This window comes from Glycine soja, chromosome 6 (assembly GCF_004193775.1).
Source record: "Glycine soja cultivar W05 chromosome 6, ASM419377v2, whole genome shotgun sequence".
Taxonomy (NCBI): domain Eukaryota; kingdom Viridiplantae; phylum Streptophyta; class Magnoliopsida; order Fabales; family Fabaceae; genus Glycine; species Glycine soja.
In genome coordinates, this window is record NC_041007.1 from 44335516 (window position 1) to 44358054 (window position 22539).

At 32.7% G+C, this 22539-nt stretch overlaps 3 protein-coding genes across 4 annotated transcripts; 1 reads left to right on the top strand and 2 right to left on the bottom strand.

The window, feature by feature from the left end:
• Positions 1 to 779: 779 nt before the first annotated feature.
• LOC114417103 (phosphoenolpyruvate carboxylase 2) lies at positions 780 to 9210 on the top strand. The gene is made up of 10 exons (XM_028382211.1): positions 780 to 1309; positions 1818 to 2212; positions 3766 to 3850; positions 4608 to 4830; positions 5432 to 5535; positions 5628 to 5715; positions 5930 to 6084; positions 6666 to 7664; positions 8035 to 8421; positions 8691 to 9210. Exons 1-10 carry the CDS (start codon positions 1142 to 1144, stop codon positions 8985 to 8987), a joined length of 2901 nt encoding a protein of 966 aa, XP_028238012.1. The 5' UTR covers positions 780 to 1141; the 3' UTR covers positions 8988 to 9210.
• Positions 9211 to 12287: 3077 nt separating this feature from the next.
• LOC114417104 (protein CONSERVED ONLY IN THE GREEN LINEAGE 160, chloroplastic) lies at positions 12288 to 17708 on the bottom strand. 2 transcript variants are annotated; one of them, XM_028382212.1, is made up of 9 exons: positions 17292 to 17707; positions 15619 to 15668; positions 15434 to 15512; positions 15142 to 15237; positions 14800 to 14880; positions 14573 to 14664; positions 13523 to 13618; positions 13082 to 13150; positions 12288 to 12641 (listed from the first exon to the last, which is right to left on the bottom strand). In XM_028382212.1, the coding sequence occupies exons 1-9, from the start codon at positions 17601 to 17603 to the stop codon at positions 12509 to 12511; spliced, it is 1008 nt and encodes a 335-aa protein (XP_028238013.1). In that variant the 5' UTR covers positions 17604 to 17707; the 3' UTR covers positions 12288 to 12508. The 2 variants fall into 2 exon arrangements, with proteins under 2 accessions (XP_028238013.1, XP_028238014.1); XM_028382213.1 differs by lacking the exon at positions 13523 to 13618 and having other exon boundaries at positions 17292 to 17708.
• Positions 17709 to 19845: 2137 nt separating this feature from the next.
• On the bottom strand, positions 19846 to 20692 carry LOC114417106 (DUF724 domain-containing protein 3-like). Its single transcript, XM_028382214.1, has one exon. The coding sequence runs from the start codon at positions 20591 to 20593 to the stop codon at positions 20165 to 20167; it is 429 nt and encodes a 142-aa protein (XP_028238015.1). The 5' UTR covers positions 20594 to 20692; the 3' UTR covers positions 19846 to 20164.
• Positions 20693 to 22539: the final 1847 nt, after the last annotated feature.

The following is a 22539-nucleotide window of genomic DNA, read 5'->3' on the forward strand; positions in this document are numbered from 1 at the left end:
ATAATCTAACTTTTTTTATATAAAATGATTGTTACCTATCATTAATTTCTTTTGAAAAAGTAATGAAGTTCATTTATTAGAAAAAATATGAAAATTAAAAGAGATAAATAGTTAACAAGATCTAAATATACACATAAAGATAAATGAATAATAATTGAGAGAGACATTCTCAACAATTTTAATTATAAAAATCTAAACTTTTAGAAAATAAAAATAAACAAAAAAAAATACAAAGTTTAAAATTAAAAAATACCAACTTACAAAAGAACTAAAAATAAAATAATAAATTATAAGAATTAAAATTAAAAATTAAAATTTATATGAAATAAATCATATTTAAGCCATCTTAATATTTTAAATTATCATTCTTTTATTTTTACGTCTCTATCTACTTAAATTTTCTTAGCTTTTTTTCTTCTTTTAATTATCATTTTATATCTATTTTAATTGAGTTTCAACAGTTTCTTTTAAAAATTTATCAATAGTTAAAAACATTTAAAAATATTCATTTATTATAAATTTAATTATATAGAAGTAAATATTTATTATGTAGAGTGAATTGAATGATTGTACTAATCTACCACTCTCTCATAAATGTTTAAACAAATCATCCTATTTTTTTTCTCATAATCTTAACGGTAACGTACCCATAACATTAAATACATTAATCGCTAAAAAAAACATTAAATGATTTTTTTTTGAAGTGTCATTAAATGAATGAATTAAATTAAAAGAAGAGAGAGAGAACTCACCACCTGGTAATCCTTTTTCTCTATAAATTCAAGGTCCTCTCCACCTCAAACCATGTCTCTTTCTCTCTCTGAGTGTGTGTGGCATTAGTAGAAGTTCTACACTTTTTCTCTGTACTTTTTTCCGTGCAGAGATCATAGGAAAAAAAACTATTAGCTTTGATCATACGAGATCTTGTCCATCACCAGATTTAATTTGTTATCGTAATTCTCCTGTTTTTAATTTTATCTTGAGGCCATCCCATTGCAACACACTCATAAAAAACCCCTTTTTCAGTCTCAGATTATTGTTACAACAAGTGTTATCCACTTTTCACAGTCACAGAGTGAGAAAAAAGCAAAGCCAGTGAAATTGTGTGTTGTGTCGTGTGTGATATATATAGAGAGAGAGGATGGGTACACGGAACTTTGAGAAAATGGCTTCTATTGATGCTCAGTTGAGGTTGCTAGCACCAAGTAAGGTTTCTGATGATGACAAGCTTGTTGAATATGATGCTTTGTTGCTGGACCGTTTCCTTGACATTCTTCAGGATTTGCATGGCGATGATATTAGAGAAACGGTTAGTTTCATGCCTTCACCACACCACTCTTTTCTTTGTTTTTTGTTGTTATGTTTAGGTTTGTGGGGTTATGAAAAAGATCATTTTTTTTTTTTGCTTAGTAGTGATGGATTTCTGATGCCCCCACTTGGAATTTTATGGAATGGTAAAATGTAAAGATGGTAGCTTTGGCTAACTTTGATGGATTCCTGAAACCCCTCTTTTGGTATTTGTTAAATGGTAACGTTTTTGGTATTGGAACATTGTCATTTGGTGGAAAGAGGGTCAAAATTTGTCTGGGGTATGTATGCACTCTGGAATGGGTGTTTTGAATTATTTTTTTATGGGCTTATGGGTCCTGAATTGTTTGTTCTGCGTTTCTTATCATTTTGATCATTCGAATTTTGAGTTAAAAGTTCAATATTTGGTGAAATACTGTTTCATGATTTAGTAGATCAAATCAATTCTCCCTCTTTATTGCACAATGGATTGTGTGGCTTATTAGTTTTGGTAATTTGATGTTGACTAGGTTCAAGACTGTTATGAGCTGTCTGCTGAGTATGAAGGGCAGAATAACCCTCAGAAGTTGGAGGAACTTGGGAACATGCTAACTGGTCTTGATGCTGGGGATTCTATTGTGATTTCCAAGTCGTTTGCTCATATGCTTAATTTGGCAAATTTGGCAGAAGAAGTTCAGATTGCCTACCGTAGAAGGATTAAGTTATTGAAGAAGGGTGATTTTGCTGATGAGAATTCTGCTATCACTGAGTCAGATATTGAAGAGACTTTCAAGAGGCTTGTGAATCAACTGAAGAAGACACCTCAAGAAATCTTTGATGCTTTGAAGAGTCAAACTGTAGATTTGGTCTTAACTGCTCATCCTACTCAGTCTGTTCGTAGATCTTTGCTGCAAAAGCATGGCAGGTTTGTCCATTACTTATCTCAATTTTGATTGTGGTAATGTAGCCAGAGGAGTAATGTTAGTCCATTTGTTAAGCATTTATCAATTAGTTGTGCTGAAAGTCAATGACCTGTAATGAAAGTGGACTACCCTTTGACAAGAAGTATTTTGAGGAAATGGTGGGGAGCACCCCTCCTCCTCACATCAACAAAGCCGGTTTTGTAGGGTTGAGTTAGGTCCAAATCTACAACTTTGATATTTATTAGTGGAATGTATTGATACTGCTCATGCCCAAGCGTGAAAGTGGGTTATACTTTTAAGTATTTTTCATTTGGAGGACATGGTGCTTGAGGGACTAGTGGGATGTGCTGGGAACTATCTTCTAGGGTTTACCAACGACAAGGACAATGGTTACTCCGTATCAAATTATACTTTGAAATGGGAAAATACAAATACTTTAAGTCTTTGGACAATAAAGATCGTAACAAGGTCCTAGATATTCTGTTGAAGGATTTGAAAGTCCTTACACAAGGAAACAAAGGGTTGATCAAAGACCTTAGTTACCTTTTGATAGTTGATAATACAAGGCAAATTAAACCAATATATCAATATGCAAATTATGGGAGAAAGAATATGATGATTGAAATTAAGGAAATTATAACTATTGTTCTTTGGAAAAACCCAAGTCCTGCATTGGATTATAATTTCAGATCCTTAATTTCAAATCAAATTCTTCCTTGAAAAATTCACATCTTGATATGTTGGTTTAATTCCCCTTATCAATGCTTCATTTCCACGTACAAGGACTTTTAGATCTTTCAAGAGGATATATAGGGCCTTGCGGTGAACGTTATTGTCTAAGGCTTCGAGGTATTTGTTTTCTCATTTCAAAGTATAGTTTTTGTAGAATAATTATTGTGAACCCTGAAAGATAGTTCTCAGCACATCCCACTTGTCCTCAAGCACCATGTCCTCAAAATACTTAGATTCAAAGTATAACTCACTTTCACGTCCAGACGTGAGCATTATCAATATGAACCATTAATATACCAAAGTCCAAACCTGAGCCTAACTCAACCCTACAAAATTGACTTGGTTGATGTGAGGAGGGTTGGTCTCCACTTATATGCTATATTCATGCTCCGCACTATTGGGCTTGGTGCGTGGATAATATGGTTGGGGACCCATTAATGGATATGAGATAAGTTTTGATACCATTTTAGATTTTAGGTTAGGGCCTAACTCAATCCCAAAAAATTGGGTTTTAAGATGAAGGTTGCCCCCCACTTATATACTCTATCTTGACACTATGTCTAGCCTATGTAGGACTTGTATTTTTCCCAATATGACACAACACAAAAATCCTATATTTCTGGCATTTTGACTGTTTTTATACTATGGTGACTTTAATCTTTCTGTTGATAATAATTGTTTTTTTAGGGGTTATAAGGTTGGCTTGGTGGTGAAGGGAGAAGGGAAGGGGGGGGGGGGGGGAAGGTCGTGGGTTTGAATCCCCCCACTAACAATTAACAACTAACATTTGCCGTTTAAAAAAATAGTTGTTTTTCTATTTCAGGATAAGGAATTGTTTGACACAGTTGTATGCTAAAGACATAACACCAGACGATAAACAGGAGCTTGATGAGGCTTTACAAAGAGAGGTAACTAACTGCTGATTGTTCTTGATTCCATATACTTGTATTTGTATAATGCCATTAATGATAACCACATGGTTCTTGGAGTTTTATGCAACTTTGCCTATATGGTTATTATATGTAAACAGCATAATTGAGGTTGATATTTTGATGGTGTCTAGACATGATAACCTAATGATTTATTAAGTGGTGAAATTATTTTATTTGGTTCTGCTAAGACAATCCGAGTTATCTGTGTTGTATGTCTATTTGTGTGGGTAGCATTGCAGAAATGCTATGATATTATTATGCTCTTCTTGCATGAAGGTATAATGGTTGGGATTTATGTGTTTAATAACCCAAGTTAAAACCTTTCGGCGTCTCATGTTTGGGTTCAGAACTGGCAGAAACTTTTATATAATTCATAGTTATGTTTGATCTTACCTAGCTTCAAGCTGTGCAGCATCTGATCAGATCAGAGTATAAAAGACTTAATCTTATTATGCTTGGTCAAAATTACTTATCTTAAATATTTTTCATTATATTTTAGCCTTTGATTCTGTATACGTTGCTGGTTAGCTGAAAAGCTCTACTTTTATGGATTTGGCTGTTCTGCTTGAATTTCCTCTCTTAGTTTCCCATTACTATAAGATTTGAATTCTATTAATAATCTTCTTTAAGAAGAATAGTTTTTATTGTGGCTTCAAATTAGTGGTTAAAATTGTATTTGACTATGTCAATCTTTATGGTATGGCTAAGGCCTAATGATGTTTCTCTCATGCAGATTCAAGCTGCATTTCGTACGGATGAAATTCGAAGGACCCCTCCTACACCACAAGATGAGATGAGAGCAGGAATGAGCTACTTTCACGAGACGATCTGGAAAGGCATACCAAAATTTTTGCGCCGGGTTGACACTGCTCTGAAGAACATTGGCATAAATGAACGTGTTCCATATAATGCCCCTGTTATTCAATTCTCTTCTTGGATGGGAGGAGATCGTGATGGTATCGTTCTTTTCCTAAGCAGTTAATGAGTGGAAACGTTCCTCTCTAAGCAGTTTTATTTGTCAAATGTGATTTTTTTTTGCCAAAGTATGCATGTGGTATAGATTCAAAATATCTACACCTCATTTTCCTTATTCAGTTTTCTGTCTATGTTAATCTCTCATCTTCTGTGTCAAACAGTTCCATAGAGATTTAGATTGTATTGTCTGAATATTATGAACCTGAATAGAAGCAGAAATGCAGAATGCAGAAGCAGAGAGAAAAGGGTAGAAAAGCTTAAGACATAGAGGGAAAACTTTGCTTATATTCTTCTTATTTCCCTTCTGTCAATACACTGCACATATATAGTTATATGTGCTCTCTACAGGACAAAAGCAACTAACAGAATCCTCCAGACATGCATAGGGAGCACTAATAGAATTATCCTAATGCACTACTGCTCATAACAGAATTGAGCACTACTACTACTAACATAATGGAGCACTACCAAATAACCGAAATTGTGCCAAAATCCCTTAAACATAATCCTTCAAGTGCTGAGGTGTTTTCTCGTTCCTAACAGTGAATCAACCTCTCACTATTTGTCTAATGTGTGTTGCAGGTAACCCCAGGGTAACTCCAGAAGTTACAAGGGATGTGTGTTTGCTGGCTAGAATGATGGCTGCTAATTTGTACTTCTCTCAGATTGAGGATCTCATGTTTGAGGTATCAAATATGCTGGTCATTACAGATCATTTATTTTATTCTAGCATCAAGGTTACTGTTTTAACTTCTTGCTTCTTGTTTGCTTCTGGCAGTTGTCTATGTGGCGCTGCAATGATGAGCTACGTGTTCGTTCTGATGAACTCCTTAGCTCCTCAAAGAGAGATGCAAAACATTATATTGGTATGTACTATGTAACAATGATAATATGTTGATCTGAATTATACTCTAAAATCTTATGTTCTTTATTGGAATCTACAATATTGATTAGAAATAATTTCATTTTCAATACTAAACTAAAGTTGTGGTGTCTCAGACTTATTATTGATTCATTTTGACTTGAACCTTGTGATAAGTAAATTGTAATGTAATTGTAATAAGTTCTTTGTTGCTCCAGAGTTTTGGAAACAGATTCCTCCCAATGAGCCGTATCGTGTTATTCTCGGTGATGTAAGGGACAAATTATATAATACACGTGAACGTGCTCGGCAGTTGTTAGCCAATGGAAGCTCTGAAATCCCTGAGGAGACTACCTTCACAAATGTTGAACAGGTATTATACTAAAATATCCTGATAAACTTTTGTTAGATACAGATAATTTAATGTTTTCACCTATAAAGCAAGTGTCTTGAAGTGACTCATTATTGCTTCTGTCTTTGTTCTTTAGATTATGTTCTATTTTTGAACACATTGAATTTCTAGCCCATTTTCTCAAGTCATACAAATATGTAGACTTTCATTCTTTGATGTTAATGTTAGTAGCAGTGCTGGATTTCCCATCCTTAAAAATTGTTTCGCTTCTTGATTATTGAAATACTAACGTATATTAGGTTTGGTTACTTTTAGTTTCATTAGTGTTTTGGTCAATCCTTCTAAAAATATGAAGAGGACAATTTTCAAACTACTTGGAGAATTGTGTATCTCTAATAATTGTAATAAACATCTGTTCTAGTTGGCAACAATTCTCTCAACTCTAATTAATTTCTTACTAATTTTAGTCAAACAGCATTAAACCCACAACTCTGAAAAGGCAATACCTTATGCATGGCATGACAATGAGACTATATGTTTTCAGAATAATCATGATATAGTAATTATATTAAAACTCTATAACCTCCAATTTTTTCTTGTAGTTCCTGGAGCCTCTTGAATTATGTTATAGATCGCTGTGTGCATGTGGTGACCAACCAATAGCTGATGGAAGCCTTCTTGATTTCTTGCGCCAAGTTTCCACATTTGGGCTTTCACTTGTAAGACTTGATATCCGTCAAGAATCAGATCGGCACACTGATGTTATGGATGCTATTACAAACCACTTAGAGATTGGATCTTATCGAGAGTGGTCTGAGGAACGCAGGCAGGAATGGCTGCTATCCGAGCTCAGTGGAAAGCGCCCTCTCTTTGGTCCTGATCTTCCTAAAACAGAAGAAATTGCTGATGTATTGGAAACCTTCCATGTCATTGCGGAACTTCCTTCAGACAGCTTTGGTGCCTATATCATCTCAATGGCAACAGCTCCATCTGATGTGCTTTCTGTAGAACTTTTACAACGTGAATGTCATGTGAAGCAGCCATTAAGGGTTGTTCCATTGTTTGAAAAACTTGCTGATCTTGAGGCTGCTCCTGCTGCGGTAGCCCGCCTATTCTCTATAGATTGGTACAGAGACCGTATCAATGGGAAACAAGAAGTTATGATAGGGTACTCGGACTCGGGAAAAGATGCTGGTCGTTTCTCTGCAGCATGGGCACTATACAAGGCTCAAGAAGAGCTCATAAAGGTTGCAAAAGAGTTTGGTGTTAAGCTCACAATGTTCCATGGCAGAGGAGGAACTGTGGGAAGAGGAGGAGGTCCCACTCATCTTGCTATATTATCTCAGCCACCGGATACTATTCATGGCTCACTTCGGGTAACAGTGCAAGGTGAAGTTATTGAACAGTCATTTGGAGAGGAGCACTTGTGCTTCAGAACACTTCAGCGCTTCACTGCTGCTACACTTGAGCATGGAATGCACCCTCCTGTGGCACCAAAACCAGAGTGGCGTGCCCTCATGGATGAGATGGCTGTCATTGCTACAGAGGAGTATCGCTCCATTGTTTTCCAGGAACCCCGTTTCGTTGAGTACTTCCGATGTGTAAGTATTGTTGAATACTTCAGTATAGAAAGATGTCCTTGAAAATCTAGCAGTTTAAGTGGCATATTTACAAAAATGATAATTTAGTTAGCATGATTAACTAAAATGCAATTGTTTCCAATCAAGACAAAATTCCTTTAGCATTATTGATGTTAAAATAAATCGTTAATAATGTTTTACCATTTTTTTTTCTTCCCCAATCTTGTGAATATATTATTATCAGTTGCAAAAATTCTGATTCAACTGGAATACAATTATATTTCTGATGATTTAAGAAACATTTCTCTTTCCTTTGGAGTCAACTATTTATCTTGCAATTTATTTCCTTATTTTCTTTCCTTGCTTTAATGCTGAATATTGTAAACTGCAGGCGACACCTGAGCTGGAGTATGGAAGAATGAACATTGGCAGTCGTCCGTCAAAACGAAAGCCAAGTGGAGGAATTGAATCACTTCGTGCAATCCCTTGGATCTTTGCTTGGACTCAGACTAGGTTTCATCTACCTGTATGGCTTGGCTTTGGGGCAGCATTTAGCCATGTTATTAAGAAGGATCCAAAGAATCTCCAAATGCTTCAAGATATGTATAATCAATGGCCTTTCTTCAGGGTCAGCCTTGACTTGGTTGAGATGGTGTTCGCCAAGGGAGACCCTGGGATTGCGGCTCTTTATGACAAACTCCTAGTGTCAGAGGAACTGTGGCCATTTGGCGAGCGATTAAGGTCTATGTTTGAAGAAACCAAGAGCCTTCTCCTCCAGGTATTCAATTATTACTGCTATAGGCTCCATTTCTATATGTTGATTCAGCATTTTGTGACTGTCATGCCATCATGCCATGGTACCATGACAAACTGACTATATATTGAAAGCTCAACAGGAAGCAGTTATAGTTTCTCTTTTTTCTCTAGTTGTATCATATGCATTTTTGATTTATTTTCTGGCTTAGTCCTAGCAAAAAGTGGAAGAGAAAATGACTTAATATTTTTCATAGTACATTAATGACCAACTTTGTTTCTTCTTGTTTGTAGGTTGCTGGACACAAAGATCTCCTTGAAGGAGACCCCTACTTGAAGCAAAGACTTCGACTTCGCGATTCATACATCACAACCCTCAATGTCCTGCAAGCCTACACATTGAAGCGAATTCGTGATCCTGACTACCATGTGAAGTTGAGGCCACATTTGTCCAAAGACTACATGGAATCAAACAAGCCAGCAGCTGAGCTTGTGAAACTCAACCCTACAAGTGATTATGCTCCTGGTCTGGAGGATACCCTTATTTTGACAATGAAGGGTATTGCTGCTGGCATGCAAAACACTGGTTAAGAAGCTGCATGCCTGTGTTGCCTTCCTATACAAGTAACTTAACTTTGGATACACACATTTTAACCTATGTTGTCTGCTACAGATGTGGACCAGCATTAAATAACAATTACGCTATCTATTATCGTTATCATGTAATAAAAACGGATTTTGGCTTATGCCAGCTTGGATTTTAACTGGATTCTCTTCTGTTTGATGTTATGTGTTTCTTATATTATTTCTCATAGGGATTAGTGTGTCTTCCAATTTTAAAATTGATGGGGCAAAACCCATTTTGCTCGATGCTCTCAAATTCTGTTGCATAGGGAACAACCTATCTGAATTTCACCAACATGCAGCAGGTGAGAAGTCAGCCTTGAAGGGTGTGTATGTGTGTGTGTCGGTGCTTTGTCCAAAAGTGACAAACTTCGTGAATGAAAATATACCCATTTGAATCTGTTCCAATGCTTGAACCTGTTTCTGCTAGATTAGCACCAGTACTGTCTTTTGTTCCCCTCTCAACGATCAAATTTTAATCTAGCTCCCATTTTTTTTAATCATAAAAAAAAGTTAAAAAGGAAAGAAAAAACCCTTAATAAATGAATTTTCTTATATTTGGTATACTTATTAAGAGAACAAAACATGAAATGAGGTTAAGTATGTCTAGAAAAAAAGTTACATCTTTCTCATTTAGTGCCTAGGAAAGTGTAAACTGAGTTTGAAAAAGCTTTGAAACGGTAATCCAAATACATCCTAAATAGAACATATTTTTTTGGATAAAAATAATAGAACATATTCCATTCTATTCCGTTACACTTTAACCATTTTCCTCGGATGGAGATAAGCTATAGCATTAGCATCAAACTTGTGTTTCCTGTCATGGCTTCTAAACTCTTGCACTCAAGCTTTTATCTCATGCTGTTCTTGCTTATCTCAAACATGGCCATAGCAAATGCTGCTCTTTTCAAAACCAAAGGCTTCAAAATCCTACACATTAAGGGTCACAACAGCCATGGAGAAACCAAAGTTGGAGGATTTGCTGCTCCGGTCTACTTGTCTATCCTTCCAAGAGGGACTCCAATTCCTTCTTCTGGCCCTTCACTACCCATCAATGGACGTGGGAATGTTCCTTAATGCAAACCAGGCAGAGATGTTTCAAGCCAAATGCAAAGTAGAAAGAAGGGTAGATAATTTCCTAAGAGCTAGCCACCTTCTAAACTTTTTCTTGGGGTTGGAGAGTGGACATGAAAGTGGGTCATGAATCTTCTTGACATTATGCTTATGTGTGTGTACTTTTGTTCATGTGCTTTCATTTTATTTAAATGAAGGTTTTAGATTAATGAAATAAAGGTGTTGTAGTTAAGCTGTGTATTTGGTTTTTCGTGTTAGAAATTTGTTAGAATTTTTTGCATCATATAATTAATAGTTGGGATTCATTGCAAGATGCAAGATGAAAGGATGAGGAGGGGCAGAGTCCTTGCGATTTTTTATTTTCGTTCATCGATCAGATTGAACTTTAGCTTATGATATTCGTAGTTCACGTGATTGGGTGAGAACTAAAGAGTTAAATCAGAATAAAAAAGAGACTCGCTCTTGTTTGAAATATTTTTAATGAGAACAAGTAGGAAACTACTCCCTAGGAGCTCTGAAATTCTTTCTATCATACTGAGGTAAAAGACAAAAAAGATACTACATATAAAAGTGACTTAGTAATTAATAACCATTTTAAAAAGTCACGCATTTATATTTCAATATTTATTATTCAAATTTAAAAAAAGTCATGTAATTTAATGTTAACAGGTGGGGGGGGGGGGGGGTCAGAATTCTCGAGCAATTGCAATCTTTATATTTACATAAAGAAAAATGTTAGGAATACTATTTTTAATAAATTTTTAATAGTTTTTTTATTAGTTGAAATTTATTTTAAAAAATAAAAAAATTTATGAGTTTCACATTTTATTCAGTGAATTTTTATTATAATTTTATAATTTCTAATAAAAATTTTAATCAACGGAATTAGTAGGAAAAAAATTAACAGAATATTACACCACATTTTAAGTAATAACTATGTTCGTTGATTATTGAGAATTTTAATGAAGAGAAACAAGAGCTTAATTTGATTCAGTATTTCTATATATCAAAAAACTATCATAGGTTAATTTCCTTACACTATCAAGATGTAATAGCGTGTCATAAAGTGAATAGACTTTCTAAATTTTGGTTGTAATAGTCATCAATTATTTTTTTTATAATATATGAATGATTAAGAGTGTTGAAGAATTTTACATCAAAACAATATTGAAGCAAAACTACATACAAACATGAATGCTATTTGCATTAAAATGTAGCAAATGTTTTTTATTTTTAAAGAGCATCAATATGCTATAAATATGCATTGAATATCATAAAATAAGTCAAATATTGGGAAGTGAAGGGGAAATACATATATTTAAAGTAGAGATTTCAAGGAATGATAGTTTACTCTTACTATAAATAGATAGATTTTTTTTTTTTTGAAGCGTAGGGGAAATAGATAATATATATATATATATATATATATATATATATATATATATATATATATATATATCTGTGTGTGTGTGTGTGTGTAAAATAAGATTTGTATCCATCAAATTATCTTTTTTATATTTATAATAATAACTTTGATATGTAAATTTTAAATAAAATTATAAAAATCAAATAATTATTATTTAAATATTGTTAAGAAAAACATTTAAAATATATTCTATTTTTTATATAATTTTAAGAAAAATAACTATATAAATAAGAAATAGTCAAAATGATAGTTTTTTTTAATAATTTTTAAAGAATAAAAAACTAAAACAGAAGTTCTTTTTAAAAAAATTATATGTAATTTCAGATAGAAAATAATTATCATTTGAATACAATTTATATCTTATATCATTATGCAGACTATGTCTAATACCAAACATGCTATCACAATATTATTCTCATGGTATATCTAACAATAAATAAAATTAAACTTATTTTTTGACTAGTAAGTATTAAATTTTAATTAATTTTTGTTAGTGAGAAAAATTGAACCCATGACTTTTTTCTTTCTTCTCTGTCTCTTCTCTCTCTATTATTTCACCATCAAATCAACCATAAAACCTTGATGAAAACTTGTTTTTTCCTATCATGCTCTGTCTTACTATCATGTCTTGTCATCCTATTTTATCTTGATCACCAAATGACTTAAGTTTTTTGAGTGGTTCAAATTGGTAAAAGTTGATTGGTTTTCGATTTTCAAACTTACAATAGTTACATATTTAGACATAAAACTCCCAAAAATGGAATACATGAATTTAATTGTGTCCCTTGATATCACTGATCGTAAATATGAAAAAAATGAAGTCGATATGTGCTTATTGTGGGAGAGAAGACTTAAGACCAAATATCTGGATATTATAATCAATAATCCAAATATGGAAAAACATAAATACAATTATATGTTCAATATGTGGGAGAGAAAAACCCAAATATAATGACATGGCATCCTCCCCCTCCACCCCTAATATTCTTCAGGTCTTTCTTGTAGCTACAGTAATTGCCTCCTCTATAGCTTGAGCAAAAGTTGCAATCTTGTATGTGAAAAAACCTACTAGCATTGGTATCAATTCTAAGTGCATAGATCCAAATTCTGGAACCAGAATCCTGTAAGAAAAGACAGGGTTTGACCATTATTCTAGGAAACTAAAAGAGAAAGAAGTGCCATTAGACCTAGAAGTCATTGGCATAGATGGCATCCAATCAATAATACATCACTCAAACATCAATGTATTTGGATATCTTGTCTAAACATTATATCATTAATATATATCTGTGTGTATAAAACCTAATCAAAATGTTTGGGAAAGGTTATTTTCTAGGATATAATCCCTTTTTTTCAAAAGTTTCCTCAGTAAGTTGGTAAAAATGAAAAGAAAGATTGTTTCTCTAAATTAATTTAAATCAAATATGAGACAAAAAACAAAAGCAAGAGAAGAGCTATACCTGGAAAACCTAGAAAAGATCAAGAAAATTTGTTTGCAAATTAAATTAACTTCGTTGACAAAATAATAATTGTTGCAATAACATATCAAATGAGAACTTACGCATTCCAGCGGTTATAGACCATGACCAAAACAACAGGAACCAGTAATCTTGGCTGCCCAATTGCTCCCCTGCAAGTAAAATATCCAAAAAAAGCAAGGTGAAAAAAAATAAAACAAAATAGAACATGGTTACACCTTTTTAAATAAAAAAAGAGGAACAAACTCATTGTCATCCAATTCCCACCTAGTAGGCATACCATGTGGAAATGTGGAAGACATCACTATACTTAAACAACATGATTGTACATATGAACCTTGGTTAAACTTCTACCTTTCTTTCTTTTACCACCATATTGCAATATGGAAGCTATAGGTATAAACTCAAACATGGATATCAATGGACATTGTTGACTAATCAAATAGTTGGGGTCCTAATAAGACTCATGTTTATCTACTAAAGAAACTAAATGATGAATAATATCTATCATCTATATAGATTACTTGACAAAGCCCTTTGCACCATCAGTCCTTAGCGAGTCCACGCTACTTCCCAGCATACGAATATACGCCAAAGAACCAAGAAAGCCAGCACCAAAGCTGAATACATGAAAGAAAAGCATACATTAAGTAAAATGATTAAACCTTACAACTTTCTTCTGATCTACTAGATGTTATGGAATATTAGCATTTAACCAATATTTCTATCTTACAAATCAGTAATTTAGATTTTACGAATGATAATTAACAATTATCATAACAGAGGAATTTATACAATATATCTCGCAATGGTAACTTGACAATAATTATACCCTAGAATATTTTACTTTTAACCATCTTAGTTCATTGGTGCCTGTTCTGAGCAAGGAGATATAAAATGAAAAAATGGGAAATGGGGAGGGGGGCAAAGACCTCAGATGAGGAGAGAATGGACAAACGTGAGTTAGCTTTTGGTAAGAAAGGGGAATGGAGAAGACCTATTAACTCAATTATTCTTCTTGAGAGTAAAACCCATTTTATTAAGCATTGGGATGAAGAGAGGAAAAAATAGGCTTTTAAAACTAATTCATTTCATTCATTTACCCTCTCTTTTAATCCTAATAAAACACAATGTAGATACATTTCCATTCAACTCCTCATTTTGTTTCTAAATGCAGGGAATGCAAATATCTTAATATCCCTTTCCTGTCCCTCCATACTGTTTCTATCACAAAGCCTTTGTTTCTCGACCAAACCTAAATCCTCAAAGACATCAATAAATATTGTTGACATTTCGTAGTTTAAAAGGAGAAATGTTTTAATAATATACATATGAAGTGAGTTCCCAGTTGAATGTTTAAACCCACATTAGTTAAACTGATCTAGAACAATGTCATATCCCAAGTGCCGAGAATTTCAGTTTATATCTCTTTTTGGAGAATGTTTACTGGATAGTGGTTGTACATTAAGCTGATTTTTAGCTCCAAATTCAACCATTTTGCCAGCATAGATGCAAAATTGAAGACCACCAATTCAGAATAACTATCTCAATAGGTACATGAAGAATTCAAATACCTAGCTGCAATCTCAGGGGAATAAGAAACATAAGCTGAAACCAGACCAACACCACCTATACCCAAGGTAAAGATTTGCAACTTCCTCTTTAACTGAACAGAAAAACCGAAATAAGTTTAGGAGCATAGTTAACAAAAATTGTTATTTGATCAATGCCACAATGGAGGGTATTATTCATATGACTTCTAACAAGGAAGAAAAAATAACCAGACAATGGTGCTTAGTACCTTATTATACTGCTCCTCAGCTTGAGCAGCCAAAACTTTTGGATCTTCACGAGACTGCCTTATTTCCCGGAACATCACATCCTATAGCAGTATAACTAGTCTAAATCAGATCTTTGAATATTAAAAATCAACTTTTAAATGTTGATAAAGGTAAGATACATAGGGTGTCAAGTTTCTGTTTTGGGTTCAAAAGTATACCATTAATCAAGTTCAATGTCTTACAGCAGTAAGTATTAATTTCTCCTAGGCTATATAAGATGGAATGAAAAATATATCCAGTTAATAAGTACAATGCTAGATCTTAATGGTAGGGACTCCATGATATAGCAAAGCATTACTTACACTGCCTCCAGTTGCGGCCTTGGTAGCTCTATCCCATTTTTCTTGCTCACGACGTGTTGGTGCTGATTTATATCTTACCCTATTGCTTCCTGTCACCTGATAATCATTTCAGTCGAAGAAAAGTGAAATGAATAATGTGGAAAAACAACATAAAGTATTATGTACCTTTGGTTTTTCTAAAATATAACTCAATAGAGGAAGAATATTACAATATTGGAGATATATCATAAGTCATTCAATACACAAGATATAATAATCAGGGGAAAATCAAGAGAAAAGACAAAGCTCTTACATTAGTTTCTGCATCAATTTGCAGGTGTGCATTATGATTTACAGGAGCTGCGAGTTCTTTGCTCAAATCAACTTCCAAACTGCAGTTCATAATTCAAATAACTTTATAGATAAAGAAAGAACAAATGTCAAGAGAATAATGGAACAGAATTTGAAGACTTGAATTTAAATAATGTAGAAAGAGACCTGTCCAGGCTCATGACTCTATTTAAGCTTAGAAACCCTGAAGGCTCTTCCTGTTGACAGGAACTTTATTTATGTCAGAAACAACTCACAGAAACAAACAAATTTAACTAATCTTGAATCATTCACCAAAATATCTTGAGTCACCACCACCACCAAAGCATTTTTTCACTAGGTGGGGTCAGCTAGCTACATGAATCAAATGACACCACTGTACTCTATCACCAACAAAGTCTCTATTAATTTCTTGAGTCACCATGGAATGAAAAGAAGAGCATTTTAGAAACCAAATATTGTGTTCTATCATTTTGATTCCTATGCAAAAATTGGAGCGAATTAATGACAAGAAAGAAAAGAAACCAATGCTGAACAAAGCAATTGTTCTCCGTACTCTTCTACCGCACCCAGAATTATATATGATATAAATTATAAAGCATTTAAGAAGTGTTTCTGTTGCGAGTAAATCTACACATTTGTCAATACAATGAAGTGCCACATAATAATGATTGTGCAAATTAAATCTGGTTTCATTAATTTCATCTCCATTTCCACCAAAAAATTGAATCATGCAATGTATACATTTTTCTTGCCTCGCAGAGTCTCATTATGTAAGAAATCACACAGATACAGGTCACTCAACATAACGATTGTATAAACTTAAGTGAAATTTGGTTATTTTAATTTCATTGCTTTGTTCACATGGTCTCAACATGTTACTTAAAAGGGTCGGACATCCAAGATAGGACACCACTGATGGGTTGAACATATCCATATCCATATCCTTATCCTCAATACTGAATAATTATCTAATTATCATAGATTAAACAAATTGAGATAATATTGTAGTTAGTAACAAATAGGAGTAAAACATTAGAGAATAACTGGGTTCCTAATAGTGTTGATTAGGATTGGGATTGATTACACAAGTGAAGATCATCACAGAAACTCAAAACTCAATATTAGAAAATTGATCGAGATAGGCATCATCAGTTTCTCTTGTTCCCTAATTCAAACACAAAAAACAAGCCAAAACCCACAAACACAAAGCAATCACCACAACCATCGAACAAATATTCCCCACAAGTAATTCTCCAACAACAATCCAGAATTCCAACAAAAACATACACCAGCACAACAGCGGATTTTTTTTTTTAAAAAAAGGTAAACCATCATTTTGGTCCTGAAAGTGTAAATTGGTGACAATTTAGTTCCTCAAACAACGAAAATTCTGATTTTGTATCCGAATGTGTAAAAAGTGCAACAATAACATCCTACTGATTAGAGATCATTTTTTCATTAAGCTGTAATGTTCAAGTACTAATTTGACATCAAGTTATATTTTCCAAGGATCCATTTGACATTAAGTTGTAAAGTTCACGTTCCAATTTGTAATTAAGTCGTTTGGTAGAATGCAATTGTTGCACTATTTACACATTTATGAACCATAGAATTCTGATTTAGTCTGTGAGCATATAAAAAGTTCAACAATTATGTGATTAAGTTGTAACATTCAAGAAATAATTTGAGATTAAATTGTATTTTTCGAAGACCAATTTATCACTAAATTGTAGGACATAACCCAATTGTCACACTTCTTACACATTGATGACAAAAAATTTACCCTAAAAAAAACCACACTGGGTGAGTGAGAGAACAGAGTGAGTGAAAGTTCAGACCTTTGCAGGAGGGGGTTGAGCATTGGGTTCCTCAATCAACTTTTGGAAGCGACCCATAAACTCCTTGTTCCACATATAGTCATCAGAGGCCAAAGGGTCTTCGTCATCGCCGCCCCAGTATTTGCGGAGTTTGGTGGTGGTGGGAGGGCCACCGTACTCCCCGGGAGCCACCCCGGTGGACCATTTCTGAGGCTTCTTCTTCGGAAGGAGAACCTTGGTTTGCCTTGGGTCTGGCAAGGGTGCCGAATTTGGGGACTCTGGGGAAGTGGGTGTGGCTACACATCTCACACAAACGTGGCTCACAAGTGCCATTTTTTTTGGTGTTGTTATGTGGGCATAGCAATGAAGGAATGGAATGGAACAACAAGGGATAGAAAGGTGTTATGTTATGTCAATTGTGTGTCTGTCATGTTTCCACATAAAAATCAGTTGCCACTGCTAAAATATCTCATTTCCTAAAATGTTTTCTAGTGTTCCATCCATCGCTCCGTCCATTCAATGATTGAAATCATGATATGCTTTTTGTATTATTTTTTATTTTTAAAAAAGAAGAAATTAATTTTGTATCAGTCTTTTTTCATATTATTGCTAAAGCCATTTTTACCCCCTTTGGTGGATTTTTCTAATGGTATCTTTTTTATCTATAAGACTTAGATTTAAAATTTTAGTTATGAAAATCAAACTCAGACTGAAATGATAAGTGACTTTTTAGTTTTATACTATCATCTAATATTAAATGAATGAATATTAATTAATTATTACATTTTATTTATAAGATTGAAGCATCTAATTTATTAAGATTAAAAAATAATTAATTTAATTGATAGTAATAATTTTTTCTTAAATATATATATATATATATATATATATATATTTTAAAATTATCCTATATTTAGTACTCTTCTCACTTTTAATTGTTTGCCAATATATTTTTTCTCCCTAAATTAAGAATATTTTTAATATAAAAATAATTAATAAAAAAATATGATAGATTAATAAATATCAAACTTTTACTCCTAATTTCCATTTCAAATCAAATATAATATATTTTTTTAAAAGAGATCAAATAATATGATGCTAAGTAATGAAAGAAAGACATTTCGGGTCTGCATTTATATTTTTTGAGTAAAATAATTACATAAAGATAAATAGGAAGTTAAAAGAAGAATAAGAAGTAATAAAAATCAAATAAAATTAGAAAAAAAAAACACATTCATACTCTGCAGTTAAAGAATATGATAAGTAAAAGGAAAGTGGAAACAAAAATGGAGTATTTCCTTTATTATTTTAGATAAGAAGAAAAATGTGTGTATGTATCCTATATGTATACTGAATTAAAGAAGTGTATAAAAATAAGGATAAGTTGGTACTTTAGTTATAAGTCATCCTTTTCGTCTTCTTTCCTCTCTAAAATCGGAAGAATTATAGTTAAATAAGTTAATAATGGATTTCAAAATCTTTTTCTTCCATCCTTTCACTTTTTAAAATGTACCAAAAAAGTAAAATAAATAAATAAAAATACAACTTTTCCATATCACCGGCCAACACGCGCAGGTTAAGTACTTCTGTAAGGAGTATCCGTTCCGTTTGGGTTTAGTTTGGTTAAATTTATGATTTTATTTAATTAAATTTGAATGAGTTAGTTTTGGTTAGTTTTTTTTTTTAAAACAAATGAAGCTCAATTTAAATTAATCTATTTATAAATATTTAATTTTGGATTAATTTGGATTGGGTCATTGAATCAAAATATTTAATTTTGTTTGTTTTTTTTTAATGTAGTTTTTTTATCAATTAATTTTTTTATTAAATGAATCAAACAATTATTTTTTTGTTAGATTTTTCTAAAAAAACAAATTATGATGATGTCACACTTCATTCCATGCCTCCTTTCCCAAATTGCAAACGGCATTATCAAATCAAATGAAGCCACATTTCCCATGCCTCTTTTCTTGTCCCTCCCTCATTGGTGCTCAAAGCAGCAACACAACACCCCCATCTCCTTTAACAGGATAAGATACAACCCATATTTCCACATTAATTCAAAAGGTCAAAAACTGTGCATGACTTTATACAACTATATACAATACTACCAACTCCAATTACAGTTTCTTTCTTATTAATTATTTTCAAGGAACCGCCCCCATAGCCCCCGGTATCTCCCACCCTCTCAGTAATAATAATAATAAAAAACAACTCAATTTTTGTTTTAAAAAAACCAACACACAAAAACAATCCAAGAAAACCACTACTGAATTTTTCATAACCTATATAGTAATTTCGTGTCTGGGTGCATTGTAGAATTGCCCCCCATAATTCTTGTAGAGGGTGAGAGTATAATTGCATTTTCGTACCATAAAAAACAGAACAAAAAAAGTAAGAAAAAAAGAGAGAGACAACAATTGAATCGAGCTAGAAATCGAAAGGGTTTAATTTTCACTTTTCCCATCAGCGATTGGAAGTAAAATTCCAATTTCACACACATATGAACAACAACAAGAAACCATCGTACAACAACACTAGAGACTGAAACCAAGAAAAACAAATCAAACATATCTACGATCCCAAGAAAGTGAATCTAATTAAGAACACTCAAGAGAGAGAGAGAACAATTCAATCGAAAGGGTAGGTTTTTCCACTTTTCCTATCACCGATTGGAAGTACAATTCCAATTACACGTATGAACAAGAAGCACAGTGTACAATAACTTCCATCCTACAACAACACTATATCGACTAAAACCAAGAAAGAAAGAAAAAAAACAACCCACAACAAGATATAACGCATATACGATCCCAAGAAAGCGAATCAAATCAACCGTCGAATTAATGTCTCCTAAAACAAAGACGCGACACGAATTCCGAACTCAACATTCTTCAATTGGACAAAACCCACTCCCCATGGCTCCACTCATGATGAACCCTAATCGCAGAAACATGATACGCAATCTCCTCATTAGTGGTAGAAAAATACACGTAGTAATGCTCGGCGTCTTTTTTTCCGGTGACCTGGCCGAGCCACCAGCCGTCGTTGTCGAAGGCGTCGACGCACTGGTAGAGCGCGAAATCGGTTTTGGAGACACGTGGCGGCTGGGGACGGAGTTCTTTGGGGAAAAGGGTTTCGGTAAGGGGTTGTTGTGATGCGTCGTCTTCGAGGAGCGTGTCGTAGCGTACGACGTAGAGGCCGTTGTCGAGGCGCGACACGACCGTGGCTTGGTAGTAGGAGCCGAGGAAGCCATCCTCGTTGCCGCAGATCTCCACCTTGTCGTCGCGCGCGAAATCCACCCTCTTACGCGGTGGACGCATTGTCGGAATCGAAAAGAAAAGGTTTCTTCTGTTTCTTTGATGAAGCAGCTGTTGCTTTGCTTGCTTCTTGAGTATGGTAATGGGTTCGTTTTCTGTGAGGGTGGGGATTTATTATATAGTTCTGGACCTTATGGTGGGGTCACGGGTGAAGATTTTATTTTATTTTATTTTATCTTTATTCTTTTGGATTTAATTTTTTTTTTTTACAGAATTTTATCTTTTTGGATGGTAAAATAAATAAAATGTGTACGGTTAGTGGTGGTAATATTTTTCTGGATTAAGTTTTTATTTATACTTGTTTTTGGTGTACTTGATTGTGATATACTATATATTAATTATAGAGGAATCTTAAATAAATATTTGATTGTTTTAAACAGCACATTAATATCTTTTTTTTTATCTCTTATCTTATTATTGTATATCATAAATATTTTTTTTTACCGTCATATATTATAAATTTTATCATCCTTATATATTTTTCTTCTCTTTATAAGTGTTTAATAGGAATTAGGGATGTCTATTAAATTTTTTCCTTTATAAGTGTTTAATAGGAATTAGGGATGTCCATTAAATTTTTTCCTTAATTATATTGAATGTGAATTTTATACATGATGATTTATTGAGTTTTATAAATAATAAATAATTGTCATTAAAGTTATATTTATTATGTTTTCTTAAATTATTGGAAAATTTATATTCCTTCTATTTATAATAATGGTTGTGCAAGGAGAGAATTTTTGTTTCAAAATAATTATTATTTTAACTTTTAAATGCAACATTAATTACTTTTTGTCATTTATATCCCTTATGATATTCATAATATAAGCTACAATTTTTTTTAATAATGACAAGGTTAATTTTATAAAATTGTAATTTTTTTATTTATTTATTAAATTTATTTATGTGTAAAATAATTAAAATGATAATTATAATAAAATTGAGGAATTACTGCATAAGTCATTAAAGTACATTTTTTTTGGGTTAGTGGTGTTTAGTTTTTGAAAAAAAATTCAAATTTTTATTTTTATTTTATTTTATTATTGATACAAAATATTAACGGAATTCATCAATAAATAATCTTCATCTGAAAACATAACTGAGTATCTTTTGTGAGATTCTTTCATTTTAATCACATTTTTTTCATTCAAAAGGCTTAAACTTAAAATCTTTCTAAAAAAACAAAATTCAGTATCACTTACACCAATAAAGTTTTGAAGTTTCAATATCCTGGGCTTTAAAACTAATATTTTTTTTATTCCTATATTATTTAAAATATCCATTTTTTTTCTATTAAGGCTTAAACTAACGGTTTTTTACTTGTACAGAAATTAAAGTTTGAATTTTAAAAAATATAGAAATTATAACTAATAATTTAAAAATCAAAAGACTAAAACTAAAATTTGAGAAACTTTCAAAGATTAGAAACGGCAATAAACTTTTTTTTATTAATTGAAATTTACTTAGGTTTGACTAACATTTTTTTTCCTTTTTGGGTTGTGGAATTTGGAGATTGACTTTTATCCAAAAGAAAACAAGATTGGTTTCTATAAAAAAAAATGGTAATTGGACGGTGGTCATTTTTTCGTGGTTTCTCATTTCGGGTTGGGAAATTGTTGGCTGGATTCTGTGGTCTGTGATCCGGAGGCCGTTTATACGGTAATTTTGTTGTTTTTAAAAGTCAAATACACAAATATGGGTTTGGGTATAATGTAATATAATTTATGAAAACAGTTGGATAGAATGATGAATTTCCATGAAAATAAATTTATTTTGTGTAAACGACGATACGAACATATTGAGATTTAAATTGGCAAGTGTCACTATTTTGAAATGGAGATTTTGAAGAAAATTTGAGACATTCTTTTCGAATATTTTGGATGTTAAGATAAGGTATTTCTTTCAAAATTAGAAGTAATTTTTTACTGATATATAAATTCTGGAGTTCA

What these genes read in the sequence shown, in the direction of transcription:
- LOC114417103 (XM_028382211.1), top strand. Translation starts at nt 1,142, where the DNA reads ATGGGTACACGGAACTTTGAGAAAATGGCTTCTATTGATGCTCAGTTG. An exon ending in TCGTTGAGTACTTCCGATGT is followed by an intron (nt 7,665 to 8,034) that starts GTAAGTATTGTT and finishes TGTAAACTGCAG; the next exon opens with GCGACACCTGAGCTGGAGTA. An exon ending in CCAAGAGCCTTCTCCTCCAG is followed by an intron (nt 8,422 to 8,690) that starts GTATTCAATTAT and finishes TCTTGTTTGTAG; the next exon opens with GTTGCTGGACACAAAGATCT.
- LOC114417104 (XM_028382212.1), bottom strand. Translation starts at nt 17,603, where the DNA reads ATGGCACTTGTGAGCCACGTTTGTGTGAGATGTGTAGCCACACCCACT. An exon ending in AAATTGATGCAGAAACTAAT is followed by an intron (nt 15,238 to 15,433) that starts GTAAGAGCTTTG and finishes AATGATTATCAG; the next exon opens with GTGACAGGAAGCAATAGGGT. An exon ending in GGTGCAAAGGGCTTTGTCAA is followed by an intron (nt 13,151 to 13,522) that starts GTAATCTATATA and finishes TTTTACTTGCAG; the next exon opens with GGGAGCAATTGGGCAGCCAA.
- LOC114417106 (XM_028382214.1), bottom strand. Translation starts at nt 20,593, where the DNA reads ATGCGTCCACCGCGTAAGAGGGTGGATTTCGCGCGCGACGACAAGGTG.